General features: G+C 38.4%; 1 protein-coding gene across 3 annotated transcripts; it reads right to left on the bottom strand.

Moving 5' to 3' along the window:
• Positions 1 to 679: 679 nt before the first annotated feature.
• Positions 680 to 15,688, bottom strand: ldb2b (LIM domain binding 2b). 3 transcript variants are annotated; one of them, XM_039693413.2, is made up of 10 exons: positions 15,378 to 15,688; positions 13,729 to 13,831; positions 12,034 to 12,206; positions 10,815 to 10,937; positions 5,261 to 5,344; positions 5,029 to 5,152; positions 3,839 to 3,892; positions 3,234 to 3,358; positions 1,906 to 1,965; positions 1,301 to 1,438 (listed from the first exon to the last, which is right to left on the bottom strand). In XM_039693413.2, the coding sequence occupies exons 1-9, from the start codon at positions 15,507 to 15,509 to the stop codon at positions 1,906 to 1,908; spliced, it is 978 nt and encodes a 325-aa protein (XP_039549347.1). In that variant the 5' UTR covers positions 15,510 to 15,688; the 3' UTR covers positions 1,301 to 1,438. The 3 variants fall into 3 exon arrangements, with proteins under 3 accessions (XP_039549330.2, XP_039549347.1, XP_039549338.1); XM_039693404.2 differs by having other exon boundaries at positions 1,333 to 1,438; positions 1,910 to 1,965; XM_039693396.2 differs by lacking the exon at positions 1,906 to 1,965 and having other exon boundaries at positions 680 to 1,438.
• Positions 15,689 to 23,800: the final 8,112 nt, after the last annotated feature.

Genomic DNA, 23,800 nt, shown 5'->3' with positions numbered 1-23,800 from the left:
CAAGCAAATCCCCCAGTCTAAACCATGTTTTAATGAATTTATTCTTCTTAAATGATTTGTAACAGTTATTAGGATATATATATATATATATATATATATACTATGTGTGTGTGTGTGTGTGTGTGTGTGTGTGTGTGTGTGTGTGTGTGTGTGTGTGTGTCTGTGTGTGTGTGTGTGTGTTTGTACAAACTTTTATGTTAGATGTGCGAGTAATCGATATAATCTTAATTTTTTAATGCTTCAAATTTTTTAGCACATTGATGTTTATATGTGAATAAAATTCAATATGAAGAGTTTCTTCAGGAAATGTGGACTAAACCGCTCAATTCATATGGATTTATTACCTGTTTGAAGCGTAAAAGTTTTAATTATCGATTGCTGAACAGAAAGCTCTGATTTAATCAAAAAGATCTAAATTTGTGTGTTCCGAAAATACACGACAGTCTTGGGTTTGTAACGACATGAGGTTAATTTAACACTTTAAGTGCGGGACATGTACCACATTTTCTAACCATTAGAGGGCGCAATAGATTTAGAGATTACTTCGTAGCATCATAGAATTGCTATTTTCTATTTAAGATAACTTTCTTTGTAACTATTTGAATTATAACAATGAAAATCTCTCTCAATAGCCAAACACACAGAATAATATCAATAACCAAGCACACAGAATCTGATATCATAACCAAACACATTTTATTAATGCAAATGATTGAAAACCATACATAAAATACACAACTACAGCACAAATATGAATGTTTTTTTACAATATGCATTAAACTTTAGAGCAATAAAGATATCTGCATTTAGGCTGAAAAATAGCGTTCACAATGGGACTTTTTTCATCAAGTAGTTGAAGACAAACAAAACCATTGTGGTACAGAATGAAGCCAACACATCCACTGAACTTTAAAAAAAAGGGTTGAAAAATGTTGATATGAAATTGATTAATATCTGTTTATTAACAAGGCTTGCAGTGTTTTGTTTTTGTTTTGAATACATAAACTAAATGGTTGAAGCTGTATGTCTCAAGTATGGAATACTTTAACATAAACGCAAGCATGCAAACACACTCACTCACACACACACACACACACACACACACACACACCCCTTCTATCCAGCAATGTCTCCTTTACAGTTGAAAATACCCCCATCCCTTGACAGCACCGTTGCCATAGCTACCCACTGTCAGATCACATTATTCCAACTGCTGCGTTGCCATGGTATCAGGCTTACTGTCCTGGTTGCTAGGGTGCTGGCCATTCCAGGAGCCGCCGTTTCCAAGTGTCGGTGAGTTGGCGAAGTCATGGAGACCGTCATCATGGAGACCGTTGACAGGGTCGAATTGTTCATTCTCTAGGCGTGTGATCAAACGCTCATCCACGTCACCCAACTCCCCTCCCATTAGAGAGGGCTCCCCTACCAACATCACATCCTACAGCACGAGAGAGAAAGAGAGAGAGAGAAAGAGTTGACGTAAACAGAGACGCAGGGGGTCGAGAGAGAGAGGGGGAGAGAGAGAATGGCGGGGGTGTAGAAAGAGAGAGAAGCAGAATCATTTATGGCTGTTATTCTTGCAATAGGGCTAATGCAAGAATGCAGTAAAAATGTGCACAACTACAGAAAAAGAGAAATGTGTATGATAGTGTATATATGTACTTTATACATACATAGATGAATGTGGCGTACACACGCTTTCTTAAATATGCAGTCATACACATACACACACATATGCACACAAACTCGTCTCCAGACACTAGCTCCTTGGTCTTTAATTAGATTTTTTTTCAGATAGAGAACACCTAAATAACAACATATGTGCTAATTAAGCAAATTTGCATTGCTAAGTAGCTCGTTAAGACAGCACATGCTGCGTGATAACTGTCTGCATGTGTCACTCACCTACCTAAGCTCCGCCTCCAGCCACCCGCCACCCCTCGTTTCCCCGGCGACACGTTTAGGCTGGGGACCAGAGACGGACAATACTAATTATCATCAAATCAATTTTCGGCTAATTAGTCTCAATTATAAACAAATGAATCAGAAGAGACAAATGACTATATATTCAAAATTCAAAAAATTACTCTAACATTACAAATTACAAGCACACTGGAAACTGATTGTTTAACTTATTTATAAACAATACAAACAATATAATTCAGGTATTGATTTGTAAAATAAATGTTGGAATAAATAATACATTGCATATTACAATATGGAAAAAAGATGGGTTAAATTAATAAGCTGCTTTCTCTCTGTCCTTCCCTTTCTATACGGCTTGTTATTTCTTTACACACACACCCACACACACATACAGACATCCAGACACCCCATATATTTTTCTATATATCTATATACATTTTAGTATATCTTTTCTACATGATCGATTCAGTGTAGCAAGTGTGCATTTGACTGTTCATAATAGAATACTTGATTAATATGTACTGATGCTGTTCATTAAATACTTAATTTTAAAAATAGTAAGTGAAGCGAGAGGAGTAATAAATGTTTCAAACAGACACTACAATTGTCAAGTAACCTCTTAATGTGTAATTCAATTAAAGGTGCGATAAGTATTTAAAAATTAAAAGCATATGAAAATTAGAGATTAGTTAATTTTAAAAAAAAATCATCTAACATAAAAATTTGTAAATATATATTATAATATTTAGTATATACAGTATACACACACACACACACACACATATATATGCATATTTACAAACTTCATACACATATATGATATATAATATAAACAAACTTTTATTTTAGATGCACGATTAATCGATTTGACAGATTAATCGCACATCTAACATAAAAGTTTGTTTCAATGTGTGTGTGTGTATATACAGTATATATATATATATATATATATAGTCTGCGTGTGTATGCACATATTCATACATATTTATGAGTGTATATGTATATATACACAGACATGCGTGCGCACACACACACACACATATTATATAAACAAACTTTTGTTAGATTTGTCAACACCAATATATATATATATATATATATATATACACACACACACACACACACACACACACAATTAATTGAATCAATATATATGAACATTTTATATATTTATATAGAAACATAGCATATTGTGTCCACAATATAAATAATATATATACTGCAACAATTGTAAAGGTAGTACGGTAGTATGCTATATACATTCCAAACCTAGGCTTCGAGTTAGCATATGTGTGTATGTGATGTACCTGTGAGGGTAGGCTGAAGTTATTGGCTGGGCTTCGCTTCTTGCTGTTTCCTGTGCTGTTATTAGATGCGCTACCAGCTGAGTTCCTCCTCCTCCTTCTCTTTGCTGCTGGTTTGGCTGGCTCTGCTGTCAATCAAAACATAAAAACAGCATAATGCAAATGGAATTAACATTGCTTTCTATGAATTTTGTATAAAGTTCTGAAAACAGATTAAACCTGATTAAAAATGAAGTGTGAATACACAACATACTGTATCTCTGCTTTAAAACTCCACACACAGGAATCAGCACTTAATTAAGAATAGCATACTAGCATAGTACTCTTAATAATACTAAGAGTAGTCTGGTATGTTATTTGAATTCAGCCATAGTGCCGTGTAAGATGTAAGAACGAAGACCAATCACAATATATTATGTAAATATTACATAACTTCTTTTGGCACCATTTCCAATGCAGAACATTCTAGCAGTATCAATAGGACATTTTGGAAGAGTAGTAAAAAAAAAATGTTTTATATGTACAAAAAATATATATTTAATATTTAGATTTATGAGTTTAGAACACACCCTAACTAGAATGTTTAAGGTGATAACAGACATACATACATTTTTTGGAATTAGTGGGAAATATTTCTGTCTTGAAGTTTGGTGAGGGTCCAACTGAAATGAAAGAAATGAATACCATTATTCAGAAACAAACATTAACATATAATTTCAGTAAATAATAACGAGGATGCAACACATAAAAGAAGAAAAATTGAGGAACATAGAAAAAAAAGAGAGTTGCCTGAAAATAGCATTAAGATTTTGTTCGGGCAAAGTGAAGGAATTATTGTTAAAGAACAGCAGGAGGTAGTTATTTTTTTTAAAGAGCAGTAACATAATACATAAATAACAACACAAGGTCAAAGTCTTCATTAATTACTGCAGATCACAAAACCCTTAACAGCCTGTGCTCAGTACTTTGAAATGTTAATAAGGAATATGAAATATGATTACAATGTATGAAACAAACTACTGTAAATTTAATGACATTCTGTAGCTCTTAAAAAGGAGAACAACAAAAAGAAATTAAACGCTGGTGGGGAAAGAGTAGCTGAACAATGCTGGTGTTACTCTATTAATCTTTCATGACAGACTATATTTAAAAGAGAAAGAAAGCTAAGAGGAGCCATGAAACGAGATCTAATGAAGAATGTTAGAGCCAGGGTTGATATAGTTAACTAAAACTAAATCCTAAAAAAAGAAACAAGTTTTGTTACTAGAAATAAAATAAACGTTACTGAAAAGGCAACATTTCTCATTTTTCATTTAGTTTAACAATGTACTAAAATAAATAAAACTAAAAAATAGCATTTTTTCACTAAGAAAAATTGCACAAAATTGCACAAATGTAAACATACATAAAATTAAGATATAGATATGGAAAATATACAAAAAAAATATGAATACATAATAGTAATTTAACTAAAATAACACTTGTGAGACTCTGAGGCTTGTGTGTTTGTAACACACCTGGTAAACCCTACAATATGGGGACATAATGTCCCACACAAAGATGGCAATATCTGAAATCCTTGTCCTTGCGGGGACATTTTTGGTCCCCATGAGGAAAACAGCTTATAAATCATACTAAGTGATGTTTTTGAAAAATGTTAAAAGGCAGAAAGTTTTCTATGATTGGTAAATTTAGTGTTGGGGATATAATATACTGTTTGTACCGTATAAAAATCTTTATTTCTATAGAAAGTCCCCATAGAAAATGGAAACCCAACGTGTGTGTGTGTTTTTGAGACCTGGTGGTGTTGTCATCCTCTGCCACTGGTGAAAGAGGCAGGTCTTCAGACAGTCTCTGGGACTCAGTCCATACGTCTTATGCCTTGACATAAGCTCCTGCATCGGCTCTAGAATCACACACAACTGCACACAAACAAAATTATCTTTTTACTCAGGCGTTTAACACATTTTCATGACCATTCTTAAGAGAGTGAGTGCATTTAAATGTGTTTATATGTGATTTTAACATACTCTGAGGTAGTTCAGTGTGAGGTTGGTAAGTCCCACTCGACTGATGTTTTTGGACAGTTGTTCCAGAGCTCCAGGGTCTTGTGCCTGATAAAGACACACACACACACACACACACACACACACATGGACACACAAGTCCATTTATTCTCTCTTATTTTGTGCTCCATCCAGATAGAGCTCTAATTCATTACAGGATATGTTTCCATAGCAACATCCTGACAGCTTAGCTAAAAGGTTTGGATGCTTTCACCTTGATTGATAAAATGAAAAAAAATGAAATACATTTTGTTGTACCATAAACTGCTACTTGCGAATGTTTGCTAACCTGCTAGACAAATGCAGGATGAACATAACATGAAAGGAAATTGGATTATCTAGAATACAACTAATTCATTTTTGATTATTACTGAATGAAAGTGATGTAGTGTTGTGAATGTTATACATATAAAATGTTATTTACATTTAAACATTTAGCTAAAAGCTTACGCAACAACACAGCACTCAAATAAGTGGTACTTGGCTCAAGTAAAGAGAAACTGACTTGTGAGAATAATATTTAACATACAGTGTCATAAATAGTAAGAACATTGTTTTACTCATGTTAAGAGTGACTGAGAGTATGAGCCACATGAATTACTGATGCAAAGAGAAGGGCATCTAATTAAGACACTTTTATCTAAAGCAACAAACATTGCACTCAAGATGTAACATGAATTATTAGCATATACCCTGGTAATCAAACCCATGACATTGTATTTGCTAGCATAATGCTCTACTGTTTGAGCTACTGCTTTTCCAATATTTCTCCACTTAATATTCCCAAAACACAATATCACTGATTTGAATGCACTGACTCTATAGGATAAGAACTCAACTTAGCTGCATGACAACATCACGGTTTTCTGCAGAGCTGCTTTATGGCTGAATTGAACTCATTTCATAATTGATGTACTTTGCACAGAAATTTAACTGAAATGAATCAACAATTAACTGATTTCAATTGAATAATGACTGTTTACTATTTTCATTAACTGCAAAGCTGAATTTAAACTATCTGTATTGTATAAAGGTCTATGTAAATAAAAGTGAAGGTGACATTACAGGTATAAATTGCATTTTAATAATAAACAATTTAAAAACAATTTTTATAAATTCTAATCATGTTTTAAAATATTACTGTTTTCAATGTATCTGTGATCAAATAAATGTTGCCATGCTGAGTATAAGAGACTTTTCCAAAAAACATTAAAAAAATATTACCGACCTCAAAACCTCAAAATAAAAAATGAACGCCAGCTCGTTTATTCGTTTGTTTAAAAAAAAACAAAAAAAAAAGCGCAGTGGGACATGTTCCTGCATGGGCTGGCTGACCGCGTTCAGAGGAAAATCTATGCCCTGGACCTATCCACTTCGCTTAATGGACTGGTGGATCTGGCTCTTCGATTGGATGCGTGACTCACCAGGGTTGAACGACGGGTACTACCCAACAGAGTGTTGGGAGGAGCCGAAAGTCAGCGGTCCAGCGACAAGGATGCGGTCAGCCCCATCTACAATCACGAGCCCATGCAGGTCGGGCGAGCTCGGCTTTCCCGAGAGGATAAGGAAAGGCAGAGATCCCAAGGACTCTGTCTTTACTGCGGAGCAGCGGGACACTATGCGTATAACTGTACAGAAAAAGGCCAAGCCCGACAGTAAGTATGAGGCTACTGTCGGGTAGGATCTCCGCTGAGAAGACCTCATCAACATCTACGCTCCTCCCGGTAAGACTAAGATGATCAGCCCAGAATCACAACTGTCAAGCACTGGTGGATTCAGGGGCTAAAAGTAACTTTATGGACCATTCGTTTGCGCAAAAATTTCAAGTCCCCCTTTTACCCCTCATCTGTAAGATAGCTGTACATACAATCAACGGTCAAGATCTACCCACCATCTCCCTCATCACCGGACCAGTCACACTCATCATGTCAGGCACACACTCTGAGACACTTAGATCTTATATACTGGACTCTCCACTCGCATCCATTGCTCTTGGACACCCCTGGCTTATCAAACACAATCCCAAAATTGGCAGCAAAGATCAGTGTTGGAGTGGAGCAATAAATGTCATGATTCCTATCTTGTGTCTGCCTGTTCGTCTGTTGCTGTCTCTGTGTTTCAGGAGGAGGCAGTGGATTTATCTAACGTGCCCGTGGAGTACCTAGGCCTGAAGGAGGTGTGTAGTAAGTCTCGAGCTGCTTCTCTTCCTCCGCATCGTCCCAATGACTGTGCTGTAGGTTTACTGCCAGGTAAGATTTTCCGCCTAAGGGCAAGTTATATTCGCATTCTGTTCCAGAGAGGGAGGCTATGGAAAAACATAATTCTGATTCTCTTGCATCAGGATTCATCCGCCATTCCTCTTCTCTAGAGGGGGCAGGGTTCTTTTTTTTGGGGAAAGAAGGAAGGATCTCTGAAGGATCTCTGCGATTGTGTATTACCGAGAGTTGAACAGCATCGTGGTAAAGAATACCTATCCTTTGCCGTTGATGTCTTCAGCTTTCGAGAGGTTGCAGACAGCGTCTATCTTCGCTAAATTGGACTAACGTAATGCTCATGATTTGGGCCGTATTAGGAAAGGGGATGAGTGGAACACTGCTTTTAACACCCCTTGGGGGGGGCTCTTTGAATACTTGGTCATGCCTTTCGGTTTGTCCAACTCCCCAGCAGTCTTCCAGTACTCGTAAACGAAGTGCTGCGAGATATGGTCGACCAGTTTACCTCATTGCCACGTCAGTTTGTGGAGGGAGGTCGACGCGTCAGAGGTGGGGGTAGGAGCAGTGATATCCCAGCGTTCTCGCACAAACGACAGGATGCATCCGTGCGTGTTTTTGTCTCATTGTTTGTCCCCTCCCGAATGCAATTACGACATTGGTAACCGAGAGTTGTTGGCAGTCAAGTTAGCGTTGGAGGAGTGGCGACACTGGTTTGAATTGTCAGGGGTACCAAAAGATTAAATTCCAGGCAGGCTTCGTGGGCACTTTTTTTTGGACGTTTTGATTTTACTCTCTCGTACCGCAAGGGTTCCAAGAACATCCAACCCAATTCTTTGTTGCACATTTTTGATTGTTCCGAACGCCCGTCTACTCCCGAAGTGCATTTTACCCGAGACTCTATTTATCTCCACACTCGTGTAGGAGGTCTAATCGAAGGTCAAGAAGGCCTTAGAAAGGGTAACGCCTCCGCCCGAATCGTTTATTTGTCCCGGAGGGATTGTAGTCTGACGTCATTCAGTGGGGTCATTGCTCCAACGTGGCTTGTTCTCCAGGAGTTAATCGCACTAGCTTTTTAGTCAAGCAACGATTCTGCTGGCCACTTATGGCTTGTGACATTCACAGTTTTGTTTTGGCTTGCTCGGTTTTTGCCACTGGTAACACTTCCAATCAACCTCCAGATGGGTTACTTCAACCACTGCCTGTCCCTTCGAGACCCTGGTGCCATATTGCACTAGATTATATTACCGCCCTCCCAGGGTAACACGGTCGTTTTATCTGAGGTGAACTGGTTCTCGAAGGCAGCTCACTTTATGCCAGGTAAGTTCGTAGATCACGTCGTAGATCACGTCTTTCGCTTACATGGTCTCCCGATGGACGTGGTCACCGACAGGGGACCCAAGTTCGTGTTCATATTTTGGCTAGAGTTTTGTAAATTACTGGGAGCGACTGTTAGTCTGTCCTCAGGGTTTCATCCCCAGAGCAATGGCCAAACCGAGAGAGCCAACCAGGATCTGGAGAGAGTGTTGCGATGTTTGGTTTCCAAGAATCCTTCCACATGGAGCCGACAACTGTCCAAGATGAAGTACGCCCACAATGCGTTACCAGTGTCATCGACGTGTCTATCTCTGTTTGAGTTTAGTTTAGGTTACCAGCCACCAATTTTTCCCAGTCTGGAATCCGAGGTTGCGGTTCCCTCCACTCACGTCTTTGTCCAGAGGTGTCACTCCACCTGAACTGGAGCCCGGGAGACTCTACTCCAAGTGGGGGTGCGCACCAAAGCTACGGCCGATCGCAACCGGTCAAGGCCTCCCATATACTGTACGTCGTTGGTCAAAAAGTGTGGCTTTCTACAAAAAATATTCCTCTCCACTCCGTTTATAATAAACTTGCTCCCAAATTTATTGGCCTGTTTACTGTCACCAAGATCATTAGTCAGGTCCGCCTAAAATTGCCTCCGGCATACAGTAGGATTCATCCCGCATTTCATGTATCCAAAATTAAGCCTATGTTTCATTCTCGTATTAATCCACCAGCCACCATTAAAGTTCTAGGTGTAGTCAATTTCTCATAATAATAAATAATAATAATGTTTAAATATATGCTGGCTTTCTCAAGGCAACATAATAAACAGAACTCAGAGAAACATTGACTAATTCAGTATGAAATAAAATTGTATATAAGTTTTATAATAAAACTAATAACATTTTAAAGGTATGCCGTGCTCTTCAACTGACATGATTTTAATTAATCCCAAACCCTGCTAATTTTGTAAGTACGTTCTGTACACTGATTCTATAGCTTCTCTCTTTTCTGTCTCATTCTTTTCATATGAACTGAGTAGACTACACATGCTTAAATGTATAAATATAAACTTTATTTCTATTCATTTTTCAAAATTATTTAGGCCTATACTGTACATGTGTCACACGAAGAGACAAGAGTGGTAAATGTTATGAACATATTATCACCGTACAGTTCAGTCTATTATTGATGTTTACTGTACAAACTGTGTTATCACCTGGTCATATATAAACATCTAATGTTACAGACATATTTTATCATGGTACAGTTCAGTCTATTATTAATTTTTATTTCCACTTCCCTTTTATCCAAAGAGACGGAACTATTTGCACTGTTTTTATCATGGGAAATACATCATGCTAAAATAATCTGTCATATGTAGGCCTGCTGTGGCTCACATTACTGGGGTCGCTTGCAAGTCACAACAGCACGAGTTACGTGACCAGCAACATATTTCTGCTTCAAAAATTGTGCATAGTTAACAGTAAGTGGTGGTTTCAGACATTTTTTTTAACATAAGTGCATTTGTCAGTGCCGTCAAAGCTTGTACTGAAGGCAGAGCGGTTTGAACAATCAGATGAAAGGGGCGTTTCAGATTCAAATTTTTAGTTTTTTAAACTAAACAAAAAATTGAATAAAGGAGCTGGCTTTCATTTCTTGTTATTCTATTCCAAACAAGAAATCAAATAATCAAAAGATACCAGAGTTCCATCTCTTTGTCATCTCAAAAACAAGTCTGCTGTAAAAATGTGTTTTTGGACTCTTGGCAGTCCATTAAAAAAAAAATAATAATAATTGTAATAATCAAGCTGTTAAAATTGTTGTTGCTATTACTTCTGCTTCATTTGCAGGAATGTAAATCAAAGGTCAAATCTAGCACATCAAATTATAGGATAAAGTAAAATAGTGTGCTCTGTTAAAAGCTGCAAATGTAGATGGTCACCCAAGTCATCTTGTAACTTACAAGAAATATTTAGGACGATTAATTGATTCATTGAACTCACATTAACAGCCAAGACACTGCGGGGAATGAGCTCACTGTAGTGTGTGATAGTGAAGTGCCATGTTTTGATTCTCATGAGGTCATCAAAAGTGAACACAAGAATCAGACGACCTTCCGTACAGACCTGTGAAAAAAAGCAGGAAGAGAATCAGGTCTGTGTTTTGGGACCGTCCCCTTACACCATTCAGTTTGCTTAACATTCTAATAACTTTTTAATTTATTTTTTTTTTTTTCAGGATGTAATAAGAAAGATACCACACAAAGAACATAGACATAATCTTCCAGTCATTGTTACAATTACCGTGAATTCCGAAATCATAACACCGACTTGACCAGAGAAAAACATGCGAGAGAATTACATCTAATGACTTTTTGTTTTTCATTAATTTAAAGCAAATCAAATTACACAGTTCTCTCATTAAAGCAGTATTTTCAGCAAAGGCAGAATTCTGTGTGGAACTCTGAACCCCAACATTCTGTTGCCGGGGGAACGGAGGGTAGCTGCGAGGTTGGCATAGCAACGGGAGGGATGTAATCCCAGCAGACAAGCTCTGATCAATGCCTCCAGTACACACACACACACACACACACACACACACACTTGGTAACTGTATCTGTATAACTTAGCTACAACATACAGTCTTCCAAATCAATATTTAATTCACAAATGTTCATTTACTAAAAAGCAAAGTTGGACAAAACTCTTCTCTCTCTAATTGACAACTAATAGATTCTGCGTCCTACAGTGGTGTACCATATGAATATTGCATAGGACACTCAGGAAATCACACAGTTGCACTGGTCTTATTAACATGACAGCTTTTGGGAACAAAGTATTTATTTCATCTGAAACAAATTATAAAGGCAAGAGCATTATATGAACATTATTGTAACATATGAGAGGTCTCAAAATAGTGTAACTTGCAGACTTTTCTATTAAGATCATATCATGTTAAAACATAAACCTATAGGATAGGGGAAAAAAGAAAAGCTTTTCTGAGAGAGGCAGAACGAGGGAGGGAGGGTGAGAGAGAGTGAGGAAGAAGCCGAGAAAGAGCAGGAGCGGGGGGGTATGAGGGAGAGGGAAAGAGTGGGGGGTTATATTTTCCTTTTTTGTTTTGTGCAGTTCCAGCCCAGAATTCACAATGAGGAATACATTAGTGCTGAAAATGAGGAAGCAAAGACTCACTGAGCCAGACTTGTGCGTGTGCGTGCAGTACCTTGGTGAATGTAGGTTTGCCATGTTGTGTTGTCATTGTACAGTGATGAGAGTCGACAGTAATAGTTGAGTTGTTGAACGACTCCTTTGTTTGTTTCAGCTCAAAAAACAACTCATAGACTCCTCCTTCGAACAGAGAACTGAAGTAACGAGGGATCAGGGTGCGCCCGATGGCTGGGGAAGAAAGAATGTGAGTGAGAGAAACATATGCGGAGAGAAAAATTTCAGTTGCATTTGCTGACTACAGAACGTAAGGAAAAGAATGGTATTGACTTTGTGCCCAAGCATTTATTTATTTATGCCCATATAATGAAAGAGACTCGAAGTTAGGTGGCACACTGGTCGAACACCTGAACTGGAAAACATAAATGTGTGTGTGTGTGTGTCTCTGTGTGTGGTCCCCTAAGAGTTAGAAACAAACAGGCTACTGAATGCCGCAGGCATTAAGTCCAGCAGGCTGTGCGAGCGCACAGAACAGTTAGTGCTCTGGAGCTGTCAATCACTGCAGTAGAAGTGTGTGAAGTCTGCAGGCCCATATTTATTATACACCCCAGACCTGTCAATCAAATCTCACCACATACACAGTGAATAAGGAATGAATGAGAATAAGTGAAATCCAGCACAACTGTGTCCCTGTCTAAATCTGAACAAGCTGAAATTAATCTAAATTAATATATAGACAGTTTTAAGAGTAATACGCTCAAACACAAATATGCTCACAGATCTTATTCTCATTTAATTGATTATTAATAATTAGTATGTACACCATGACTTCATAATATTTTGATGTTTACAAAATTTACAGACAAAAATGACTGGCTCAATATCTTTAAAAAGCTTGTTTAAAACGTATGTGTAAAATAGCGTCCTTGTTACACATGTTACATGTAGTTACTATAATAACAACTATAAATTATGCATAATTACATGCAACTAACCCTAAACCAAACTTAAACATAAACCTACACTGCAATAAGTACACTGTACATGTAATTAGTTCATATTACTCAGTTACACTGTTACACTGTAACAATGACTCCTTAAAATAAAGTGTAACCGATTACACTTAGAGAAGTTTTGTCTTTTATACCACTTTCCAGAAAAGTTTGAATTTAATTAATTTAAAATTAAAACATTTAAAAATGTCAACTAAAATGTAATAACACATGTACACATTTAATACATTTTAAAATATATTTCACAAGGTAAACGTATTTTTGTATAAATAGTATAATGTTTTAAAAAAAAAACATTTTGCAATCTTGCATGTCCTAAAAATGTCAAAATACCTGACTTACTGACCTTGACACAAAATCACGAGGGTCTGTAAAGGTCTTATGATTTTGTAGTTTGCACCACAAATATTTAAAAAAGTAGGTCAGCAGTTTTGTTAAAAAAAAATGTAATAAAATTATTATTTTTTTCTTTATTATGATATTAGGACAGTTGTATGTCATTTTTTTATTTTGTGCATCACTAATGAAAAACATTAGTCATTGAATGTATGAACTGCATTTTAATGTATTTTTAATAAGTTAATAAATACAAAAGAGACGAAAACAAGCATCACCGACCCAACCAAATGTTAAATATTTAGAGTAAGCGTAAAAGTTAAAGAATCTACCACTGAAATTTTTACAATTTATGATATGGTGTTCAGGGTGGGGGTACTGGTTATGGCTCTGCACACACTTACTGTATGTCTTGGGTCCCTCCTCCAGGCAAAATGAGAGAGTTAGCGTGGCATCTTCTTCAAAGAACTCAGTGCAGAATGCATCCCACCACAGAATATCACAGTCCTGTGGGATCACACATTAACACACTTTTAACACCGAGTGAGACAGAGGAGAGGCACAGAAGTACTTGGCCCCTGAATGACCCAAAATGACCATAATTAGGCCTGGCACAGTGATTATCATTTCAAAGCTTACTGTTTATTATATACACACACCCAAGTTGACTCGCCCCATTAAGGGCAGCTATTTACACCACAAATCCAGCCAACTATCGCTGGCCTGCTATTGATATTCACTTGATTATATTGGACATCATTATACCAGCCAATAAAGGCACAATAACTGTATTGTGACAGCTCTTGCACTTCAGTCTTTGTGTTAAAAACGTGTGAAAGATAATTATTAGACTGTGAGAAATGGATGTTTCTGTAGGTCATTATTCCAATAGTTCAGTCTCTCTTAGCGCTAAGCGTCAAATTATTATGTCCAGGTGTGCTGAACAGCATTTTACCTCTACCCATATATTTTATTTTCCACCATTTATTCGCATTCCTTTTTCTGAGTAGAGGCAATATTCTAAAAGTACAATTTATTATGGATTCTTGCACTGCAGTTTAAATTGGGACCTAGTGAGGAGGAGAATAATGTTCTTTTTTAAATACAGTGTGTCATAAACATGGTACGGCATTACTGGTCTCATTGTACTGTCTGTCCGTTCTCAGTCTTATAGCGAGTTCTATAATAAATCACACTGCAACCCGAACATCACCTTGAAAAAAAAAAAAAAACCACCACATAATCCAGTGCATTTGGTATTAAGTCCTTGAATAAGTTTGTAACATAACAGTGGGACACAAAAGGAAAACATTGATTTTTAGGAAATGTATTCCAGTATGAGACCTTGATATATGTTTTAAAATTTAACTTATTTAAATTATGTGTCATCTATTTATGATATGTGTGTGTGTGAAATATGTGGATAATAAAGATCTGATCATGGCTTTGGCAACCATTAATTGTATTTGGTATGTGAATCTATTTCAGTTTTTTTTTTTAGATAAATAGTAGAATAGTCCATTTTATCTATTCATTTAAATAACCGTGACACTCACACACACAAAAACTGAAAATTAATTACAATTATGATCTTCTGCTACCTGCTATCCTGGCAGAGATGTGCTTCACCGTAAACTTCTTATTTCTATCATATTCAATTATTAACATATTTTGAAATTGATATCTAAAACGTTATGAAACGACTGCAGTATTTGGAACAGAATATTATGACATTTTACATACAAATGCATGAACTGATTTTAAGTCCTTTTTGGGAAAAGTGCAAATTAGAAATTCCGATTTGAACAATTTTTTCATCATTTTATCACAAAAGCAATTTTGAAGGGAAATGTTTTTTTCACCATTAAAATCCTCTTAGTGGACAGAAAAGTTTTCCTTCGATTGCGCGAGGAATCTATTGATGTGTAATCTATTAGCTTATCTAAAATGAATGTTTAGAGTTTGTGAGATTTAAAGCCTACTTTATGAAGAACGTATAAAAATGCTAAATGCAAAGTCCCCATCTATTGTTTTATGTTTGGTGATCACTCACCTCAGGCCGGGACTGGAGCCGTTTGTTGAGCTCGTGCATCCGGTACTCTGGCTGCACCGGGTAGGGCGCGTGTCTCCGGTAAAACGGACCGAACGGAGAGGAGTAGAAGGGGTCGCGCGGCGAGCCGGTCATGGTTTCTGTTACCGACAGCGCGCGAAGAGCGCATCCATACGCCGCACGTGGAGCACGACGATCGTAAACATACACACACACACACACACACGCACGCGCGCACTCGCGGACACAAGGAGAGATGCGACTGTCAAATCAAACGCGCGCTCTGCCGTGAGAGGAGTGGAGAGAAGGAGAGAAGGAGAGGGGGAGGGAGTACTTCACGAAGGGAAGGGGGATACGAGGGAGGGGTGGAGGAAAGGGCAGACGCTTCTGTAATTGGAGGGTCTTTCCTTACTGTACAGTCTGACAAGTTGGCCAATTAGAGCAAAATTCAATGGAATGCAAGCTGTCTGCTTTTATTATGTTTGCTCGGATAAAATCCCCAATACATGTAATCAATATCTACTGTAGTCTGTGCTACTGTCGGTCATTGTAGATAATAGTTTGTTAATGTGCAAATAAACCACGCACAGCATATCACATATTTAATGCAGAACTGCAACTACAGTGTGCGCGCGCGTGTGTGTGTGTGTGTGTGTGTGTGTGTGTGCGCGCGCTTTTCTAGCTACTTGTATTTTTCCATCTCGCTTTCTTTATGACTCACACAAGAGACTTGCTCTCCCACATACATACACACGCACACACACACACACACGCACACACACACACACACACACACACACACACACACACACACACACACACATCCTCTCTCTCATTTTCCCTGTCTCTCACTTTCTCCCATTGTTTGGACATATATAGGCCTACACGGTTTTTTTGTTTGTTTGTTTTTTGATAATTTACTCTTTCTTTATAAGTTCCCCTCATTTTCAATAAATAATTATCTTATGCAATGAGGGAAAGAGAGACAGATAGGACAGACATGGAGAGAGAGAGAGAGAGAGAGAGAGAGAGAGAGAGAGAGAGAGAGAGAGAGAGAGAGAGAGAGAGAGAGAGAGAGAGAGAGAGTCCATATGGATTCTATTACTCTCTTGTTTTAGGGGGAAGCAGGGCCCCAAAAGTTCACCTCCTTTCCTTTACTTTCTTTTTTCCCTCTCGATCTCTCTCTCTCATACACAAAATCAAGACACTCCCAAGTGTTGAGTGTGGAGAAACACACATGCAAATACATATACACAGTGCCTGTTGCTTTATTTTGTGCATGTGTGATTGATAGTTCAATGCTTCACAATGCAAACCGTAGGTATAGTAGTTAGGAGGATCAGGGGTTCACACACACACACACACACCCATCCCCCTTCAGGTCAGTTAATAAGAGTGGTTGCTGGGCTCTTTGTGTGCGTTGTGTCTCAAGGGAAAGGCGAGGAGGGAGAAGGGGGTCTAAAGGAATGAAATTTACCCACTCCACTGCAGTATAAATAGAGAGAGAGAGAGAGAGAGAGAGAGAGAGAGAGAGAGAGAGAGAGAGAGAGAGAGAGAGAGAGAGAGAGAGAGAGAGAGAGAGAGAGAGAGAGAGAGAGAGAGAGAGAGAGAAGGCTCTCTATCGTATTTGTGTTTATCAATTTTGCTCCCATCTCTATGGCGACTTGATCAAAGATGACCACAAGATGTCACTCTCTGATTTCTCTTAAGTTAATAGTAAACGGCAGACTGTTTCTTGAACAGGAGAGCATACAGATTATTTATTAATTTTTTTTAATTATTTTTACAGTGGGATTCAAACGCCCGAGGCCACATTAAAAATAAGAGATAAACAGAAATGAATGAACAGAATGTTTTAAGATTAAAATGTTATGATGTAAAATAAATACAAAATATTTAAGTTGCTCCGCTCAATTTCTCTATCACTTGCTTAATTTCCTTCCACACAAAACACTCATGGGAGATTCTAAAATCATGCTGGACAACATGATTATTAGGATTTGTATGAATTCATGCAGCTTGAGTGCGGCTTGCTAGAGTGCTGTGCAACGTATTAACAATTTATTTTGTCTTGTTCCAACAGCAGATTTTTTTTAAATACGGAAACCAACCCCATACTAGATTTTTATATACGAAATGCCAAGAAAATTAGGATTTTGAGTTTATTCAGTTTGATTTTATTATAATATAATGTGTAATAAAACTAATAATAAAAAAAAGTGGTAAAAACAAATGTTTGAAATTAAATATGTATAATGTGGGGTCCTCATTAAGAAAAAACAAAAAAGAAAAATAATATAGGTAGTTCCAGTGAGATGAAGATCATAATGAATGTCAAAAGATTTAGAGCTCATCATTTAGAGTACACATGTGCTCTCTGACCCTGTGCAAGCAATTCCACTAAGTAGCATGCGAGTGTGTTTTCTTGTGCAATTACTGCATGCCTACCCCCCCCCCCCCCCCCACACACATACAGTATGCATCTATACTATTTGTCTGTATGCATAAATAAAGAGAAAGAAAAATGAAGAAAGACTGAGTCAGAGAGTGAGAGATCCTCATGGATTTTATTGTTGAATTCTTTGATTAAATATTAATGCAACCTCAGAATCTCTTCAAAAGAATCCACAGACACTACAATATGTATAGGAGGGAATATACGCACACGCAGGATGTAGTGAAGAATCACTCATCACAGCCCCAACTGTTTCTCCCCATCTTACACACCAGACACTCCACACACTGAAGTGTTAATATATATATATATATATATATATATATATATATATATAGTCCACTCAAGCTGCTGCAAATATTTGTATTCAATTTATTTGTCTTGCATTACAGTACAAATATACATTTTTAAAACAATGATGGTTTTACCAGAAAAACAAACTGTACAACATATGAAGACTTTAGAGGACACATTTTAAAAAATAATCTATTTTGTTGTGTTCCACTGCCTGGCAGTTTGTTTTTTATACGGGAATCAACCCCCACATTAGATTTCATTCCTTCGATTTTTGCAGATCCCAAACAATGTATGTCATGAAGCAGGCAATGTAAGAGGAGCAGATAATGTAAATTGCAGCAAGAAACATAGGAACTAAAGGAAACACAACATAAGATTCCACAAACTGAACATATCTGTGGTACGGTTCAGAATGAAGGGAAGGAAGAGGACAGGGTCGGCTTGGGGAGACTGTGGGTTTTATTCCAAAACAATATAAAAGAACAAAGTAAAGGTGCACACTTATATGCAGGTCTTTCCAAGCCAGTCACAGGTGTTTGTGTCTCCTCTCTCCTATCACAGACTTCGATAGACCACATCACCCTTGCCACAATAAGAGTGTGACACCAAGGTGGAGCTGATGAAGGGAGGAGCCAGGGAGCCACTCAGAGCAGAATAATTAGGATTGGTTCCTATTGCGGAACCAATGGATGGAGAAGCCCTGGTGGAGCCAGGAATCCGACGACTGAAATGGAGCCAGGAAAGGTGGAGACTCAGGTGGAGCCAAAGGGACGAAGACCCAGGGTGACACCGATAGAATGGAGGGCCAAGGTGGATGTGCAGTCTTGCTGGACCGAGATGGAGACAGGGCTTGGTAGATCAGGGCAGAGCCGGTAGGAGTGAGGACAATGGTGGAACCTGAGGGAAGGAGGGGTCAAAGGGGTGGAGAGACGAGGCGTAGCCAGAGGCCCAGAAGTCCATGGCACAACAAGGGTAATGACTGGCCAAGGCGGAACCACAGGAACGAGGGAGTAAGACAGAGCCTGAGGGATGACGGACAATGGTGGATCCAAGCTGGAGATGGGTCTACAGGTCGTGGTAGAGTCCAGGGCACGGAGGCCCAAGGTGTAGCCAGGATATCCTTACAACTTAGCCAAGCTGGTATCCGGAAAGCCAGAGGTGGAGCCAGGCTGAAAAAGAGGGCTTGATTTGACCAGCGAAGGAGGTGGAGGAAGGAATGGGAGGCTGGGCAGGACCAGCATTGATGAAGACGGCTTGAGGCTCGGTGTAACCAGCAGCGACGAAGGAGATTTGGGGACCAGTTGGGGAGACAGGGCTTGAAAGTAGGAGGGGATCAGGGAATCTAGGTGTTTACACGGAAAGGAATAGATTTCAGGGTTAGGAGTAAGGTTGGGAACCAAGAATCGGTTCTTATCCAGAACCGCAGTGTTTTTTGAAAAATACTGAAACCGTGCGAAATACCAACGTTTTGGTTACAAATACGGTTCTGGTGTGATGTCTGGGTGGAGTGCTGGGAGCTTATCCTTTAATAGTGATGTCTCACCTCATGAATATTAAAATAGTAATAAATGCACTGAAAACCTACTCATTTATGTTTTGCGTCAGATATCAATAAGAGTATAAGACAGTAGAGCTGCACAATTAAAGGACAACAACGGCGCAAAATGAACCTTTGGTCTAATTACACATTGAGTCAACCATTCTCTGAGATTTGTTTTCATGATTATCGAATGTAAAGAGTTTTATCTCTAAAAACTGTTTAGCTTATACGCTTATTTAGCTTATTTAACGCTATATGGGGCATAGAGTAATGAAAATAAAAATTGCTAGTTAATACCACTAACACGCTCAAAATAACCCAACACTAACACTGTAGCATAATCAGGGTCCCTACATGCAAACCTTTCATTACTCTATGCCCCATAGCGTTATAAGCTAAACAGTTTTTTAGAGATAAAACTCTTTACATTCGATCATCATGAAAACAAATCTCAGATAACGGTTGGCTATCAATGTGTAATTAGACCAAAGGTTTATTTTGCACCGGAGTTGTCCTTTAATCTTTAAAAAGTTTTACAGTCTTTTACAACCACACACAGTTTCAATATTTATGTGTTATAAATATTCAAATGATCACAGAAGTACGGTGATAAAAGGTTGTTGTTCGGGTATAAACACTGATGTCTACAGTAGCAACCAAGTAAATAAAAAAAATAAAATAAAAAGTAAATCACCTTTTGAAAGTCGCTTCAAATAACGAGTGTATCGATTACATCTGATGCTTCAAAACGTTCATAAAAAAAAGTGATTGTTAAAGCTGCAGTCCGTAACTTTTGTGTTCATATTTAAACAACGAGTGAGTACATCATGAATGCATTTTCCAAAACATGTTTTTGTCTTATCCTGAATCACTGTAAGCCTATAATAAGTGTTTAAATTCTGTCTACTTTGGACCGGTCTTTATGAATCAATCAAAAATATACTGTTTCATCTGTCTGGATGTGAAAATCTGCTTTACGATGTCTAACCCCGGCACGGCACTATTACAAACTAGCCTGACTACGTCATTTTCACGAATTTCAGTTCGCTTCTGTACTCAGTCTGAGATAGCGACCTATAGACCCTTTTACAGTTGGTAAACATGGTGACGTTTTTTTGTGGGCGGAGCTTAGGTGGAGGCAGAAAGATCCATCTGGCCGCTTCACTAACGCTAGTTAGCAAGGATTGTTAGCTTGTTTTTTTAACAATGACTGGAGAAAATCCGATATTATCTTAATGTGTAAGGTCACCCAGTGTCCAGGACTGCGATTGTTATTTCCAAAAGTTATTTTAAACGGACGGAACCAGACTGGCCGACCTGTAGCCGCCTACATGCTCACTCAATGCATGGATGATCTGACAGGATTAAGTTAACGTTCGTTACCTCGGTTGAGTGGCCTGACTTCTACACCTAGCTTATAGAGAAACCGATCGTAAAGAGAAACTGAGGGCATATAAATCTTTGGATGCCTATATGGTCCTGTACAAGACTTGTGTGTACGATCTGCAGTTCTGCCGAGCCAGCGCCGAGACCACGACAATGTAAAGAGTGACATTACAGTGCGATTTTAGTGATGTGAATATTTTCTAGAAATAAAAGTTCCAGATACAGCATATTCATTTTTCATCAATTCTTGCACCAAAAAACACAACAAGATGACATTTAAAGGAACACTCCGACTTTTTGGGACTTTAGCCTATTCACCTTATCCCCCAGAGTTAGATAAGTCCATACATACCTTTTTCATCTCCGTGCGTGCTATAAGTCTGTTTGACGCACCCACCGCTAGCCTAGCTTAGCACAAAGACTGGATGTGAATGGTTGCAGCTTTCATACTAATCCAAATGAGTGACAAAATAACGCAAACGTTTTCCTATTTACATGTTGTGGTTTGTATAGTCACAGAGTGTGCAAATATCAAGGCCATATGAGACACAGACATCTTTTGACCGTATATATTTTCTGAAGGCGAAGCACTGCTACTTGGGCAGAGTGATAACATGAATCACCTGAGACGCACCGTGACGAGGAGCAGAGAGTTCGCTTCGCTCAGCGTTGGAATAAAGAGTCAGCAATTACTAACGTTAGATAGAAAAGCATAGTTTATCATGGGTGTTTGCTTTATTGTATGAGCTGTGACAATAAACAAGGGAGACCAGGTAATACAGTACCATTTTTCATTGATTTCCAACCAAAAACGCACCCAGATTTATAAATATCACATGAATAAATAATTATTATTACAGGAATCAATATATTTTAAATGCAATTTAACCAAATGTATTCAACAGTAGCCTATATAATATACAGTATTGCATTACTATAGGATAGAATAAGGGGAAAGTAATAGCACAAATTGTTTTTGCACAATGAACTCACAGCCTATCGTACCCTTTTGCACGCTCAAGTTCGTTATTTCCATGGTTATTTCAAATTTAGGCTACTAGGCGCGCCGCGCGCAGGGTGCAAGTTCAACGCGGTAAACGCGCTCGTTTTTTTCCCCCAAGCGCGTCCGCACCGCATCAAGATAAAAACATATTCATACCCTAATCATATAATAGTGTCACTAACGTTACATTAGCTCTGGCTAATATGGCACTGTTACAGTAGGTCATCTAAAAACATAACGGAACACTTACCTCAACCGCAGGTGGTCCACTTGTCCTGTCTGTGCTATCGATGGGATGGCCGTATCCTTCAGCACATTATGGTCCGTGTGGCAAATTCAATTTTTTCAAAATAGTCGTCCTCATTGAAATGTACCGAGCAAACATAATGTCCCTTGATAATCTTAGGTGTGTTTGGATAAATATCCAGAGTAAGTTAGCAATTTTTCATCCAGTCAGCGTTTTTAGTTGGAATTCTGTGAAACATGGTATTACCTCCCCTGTTTACTGTCGCAGCTATTTACAATAGAGCGAAAACCCATGACTCTAAACTACGCTTTTACTATTTATAAATTGCTGACTCTATTACCCAAACACCGAGCGAACTTTCCGCTCCTCACCACGGCGTGTCTCCGGTGATGCGGTTATTACGCCGTCAAAGTAGCAGTGCTTCGCCTTCAGAGAATAGTTCCCAGGTTTTATACGGTTAAAAGATGTCTGTGTCTCATTTGACTTTGTTATTTGTACATTATGTGACTATACAAATCACAACATGTAAATAGGAAAACGTTTGCGTTATTTTGTCACTCATTTGGATTAGTATGAAAGCTGCAACCAGTCACATCGAGTCTTTGTGCTAAGCTAGGCTAGCGGTGGGTGCGTCAAACAGACTTATAGCACGCACGGAGATGAAAAAGGTATGTATGGACTTATCTAACTCTGGGGGGTAAGGTGAATAGGCTAAAGTCCCAAAAAGTCGGAGTGTTCCTTTAATAATAGTAACAATTATTTAAGCTCCTTATTATGCAGCTGAAACTGTGCTGATTTGCATTGGCCGCCTCCAGTTTTCACTTTGTTTTGCCTCCGGCTAGCGCTGTGACGTAACTGTGACGTCGGCGCAAAAGGGGTCTATAGCGGCCTGTTGAGCCAACCATGCTGATAGAATGTGTGCAGTGCCGTCGCTTCTCAGGATTGGTCACTTGTCTGTTGCCTGGCTGCCAGTTTCTCTGTAGCGAAGTAAACTGTAGCGAAACATCTGATAATCCCCCATAATGCAGTTGCTAATTTACATCTCATACCATATATAAACTCTTGCGTTACCAAGGCAACAACTGACACCTTCAGCACCTCAGTGGAAAATGAAATTATATCAGATCGGCCAGGAATGGAATGGTTAAGCAATGAGAAGGCTTGGCCCAATGGTGGAAAAGCATCAACAACTGATGGGTAAGCACATTCTAAAAAAGGAGAATGGCTTCTTGCCACGTAAGATTCCCTATGTCCGGTTAATACAGTGGGCCATGATATTAAGCTCCCACCCCCAAAAATATATTTTAATGTGGGATTATGTTAGGAGCGTTGGGCCAACTCACATAACCTAGCAACGTATTCCAACAAAGGAAGACCTTCTCAGGTGAGGGCAATGAAAGCAGCTCCTAGATCAATGTTTGGTCCTGTATTCTGTCAGAGTGCAAGCAAGGGAACAATAGCAGAGGATCTATATTGCAGCAGTATTTTTATTTATTTA

This window comes from Pimephales promelas, chromosome 6, assembly GCF_988280905.1.
Source record: "Pimephales promelas chromosome 6, fPimPro1.hap1.1, whole genome shotgun sequence".
Taxonomy (NCBI): Eukaryota; Metazoa; Chordata; class Actinopteri; order Cypriniformes; family Leuciscidae; genus Pimephales; species Pimephales promelas.
The sequence above is the reverse complement of the archived record's forward strand: the minus strand, read 5'-3'. Positions and strand labels throughout refer to the sequence as shown.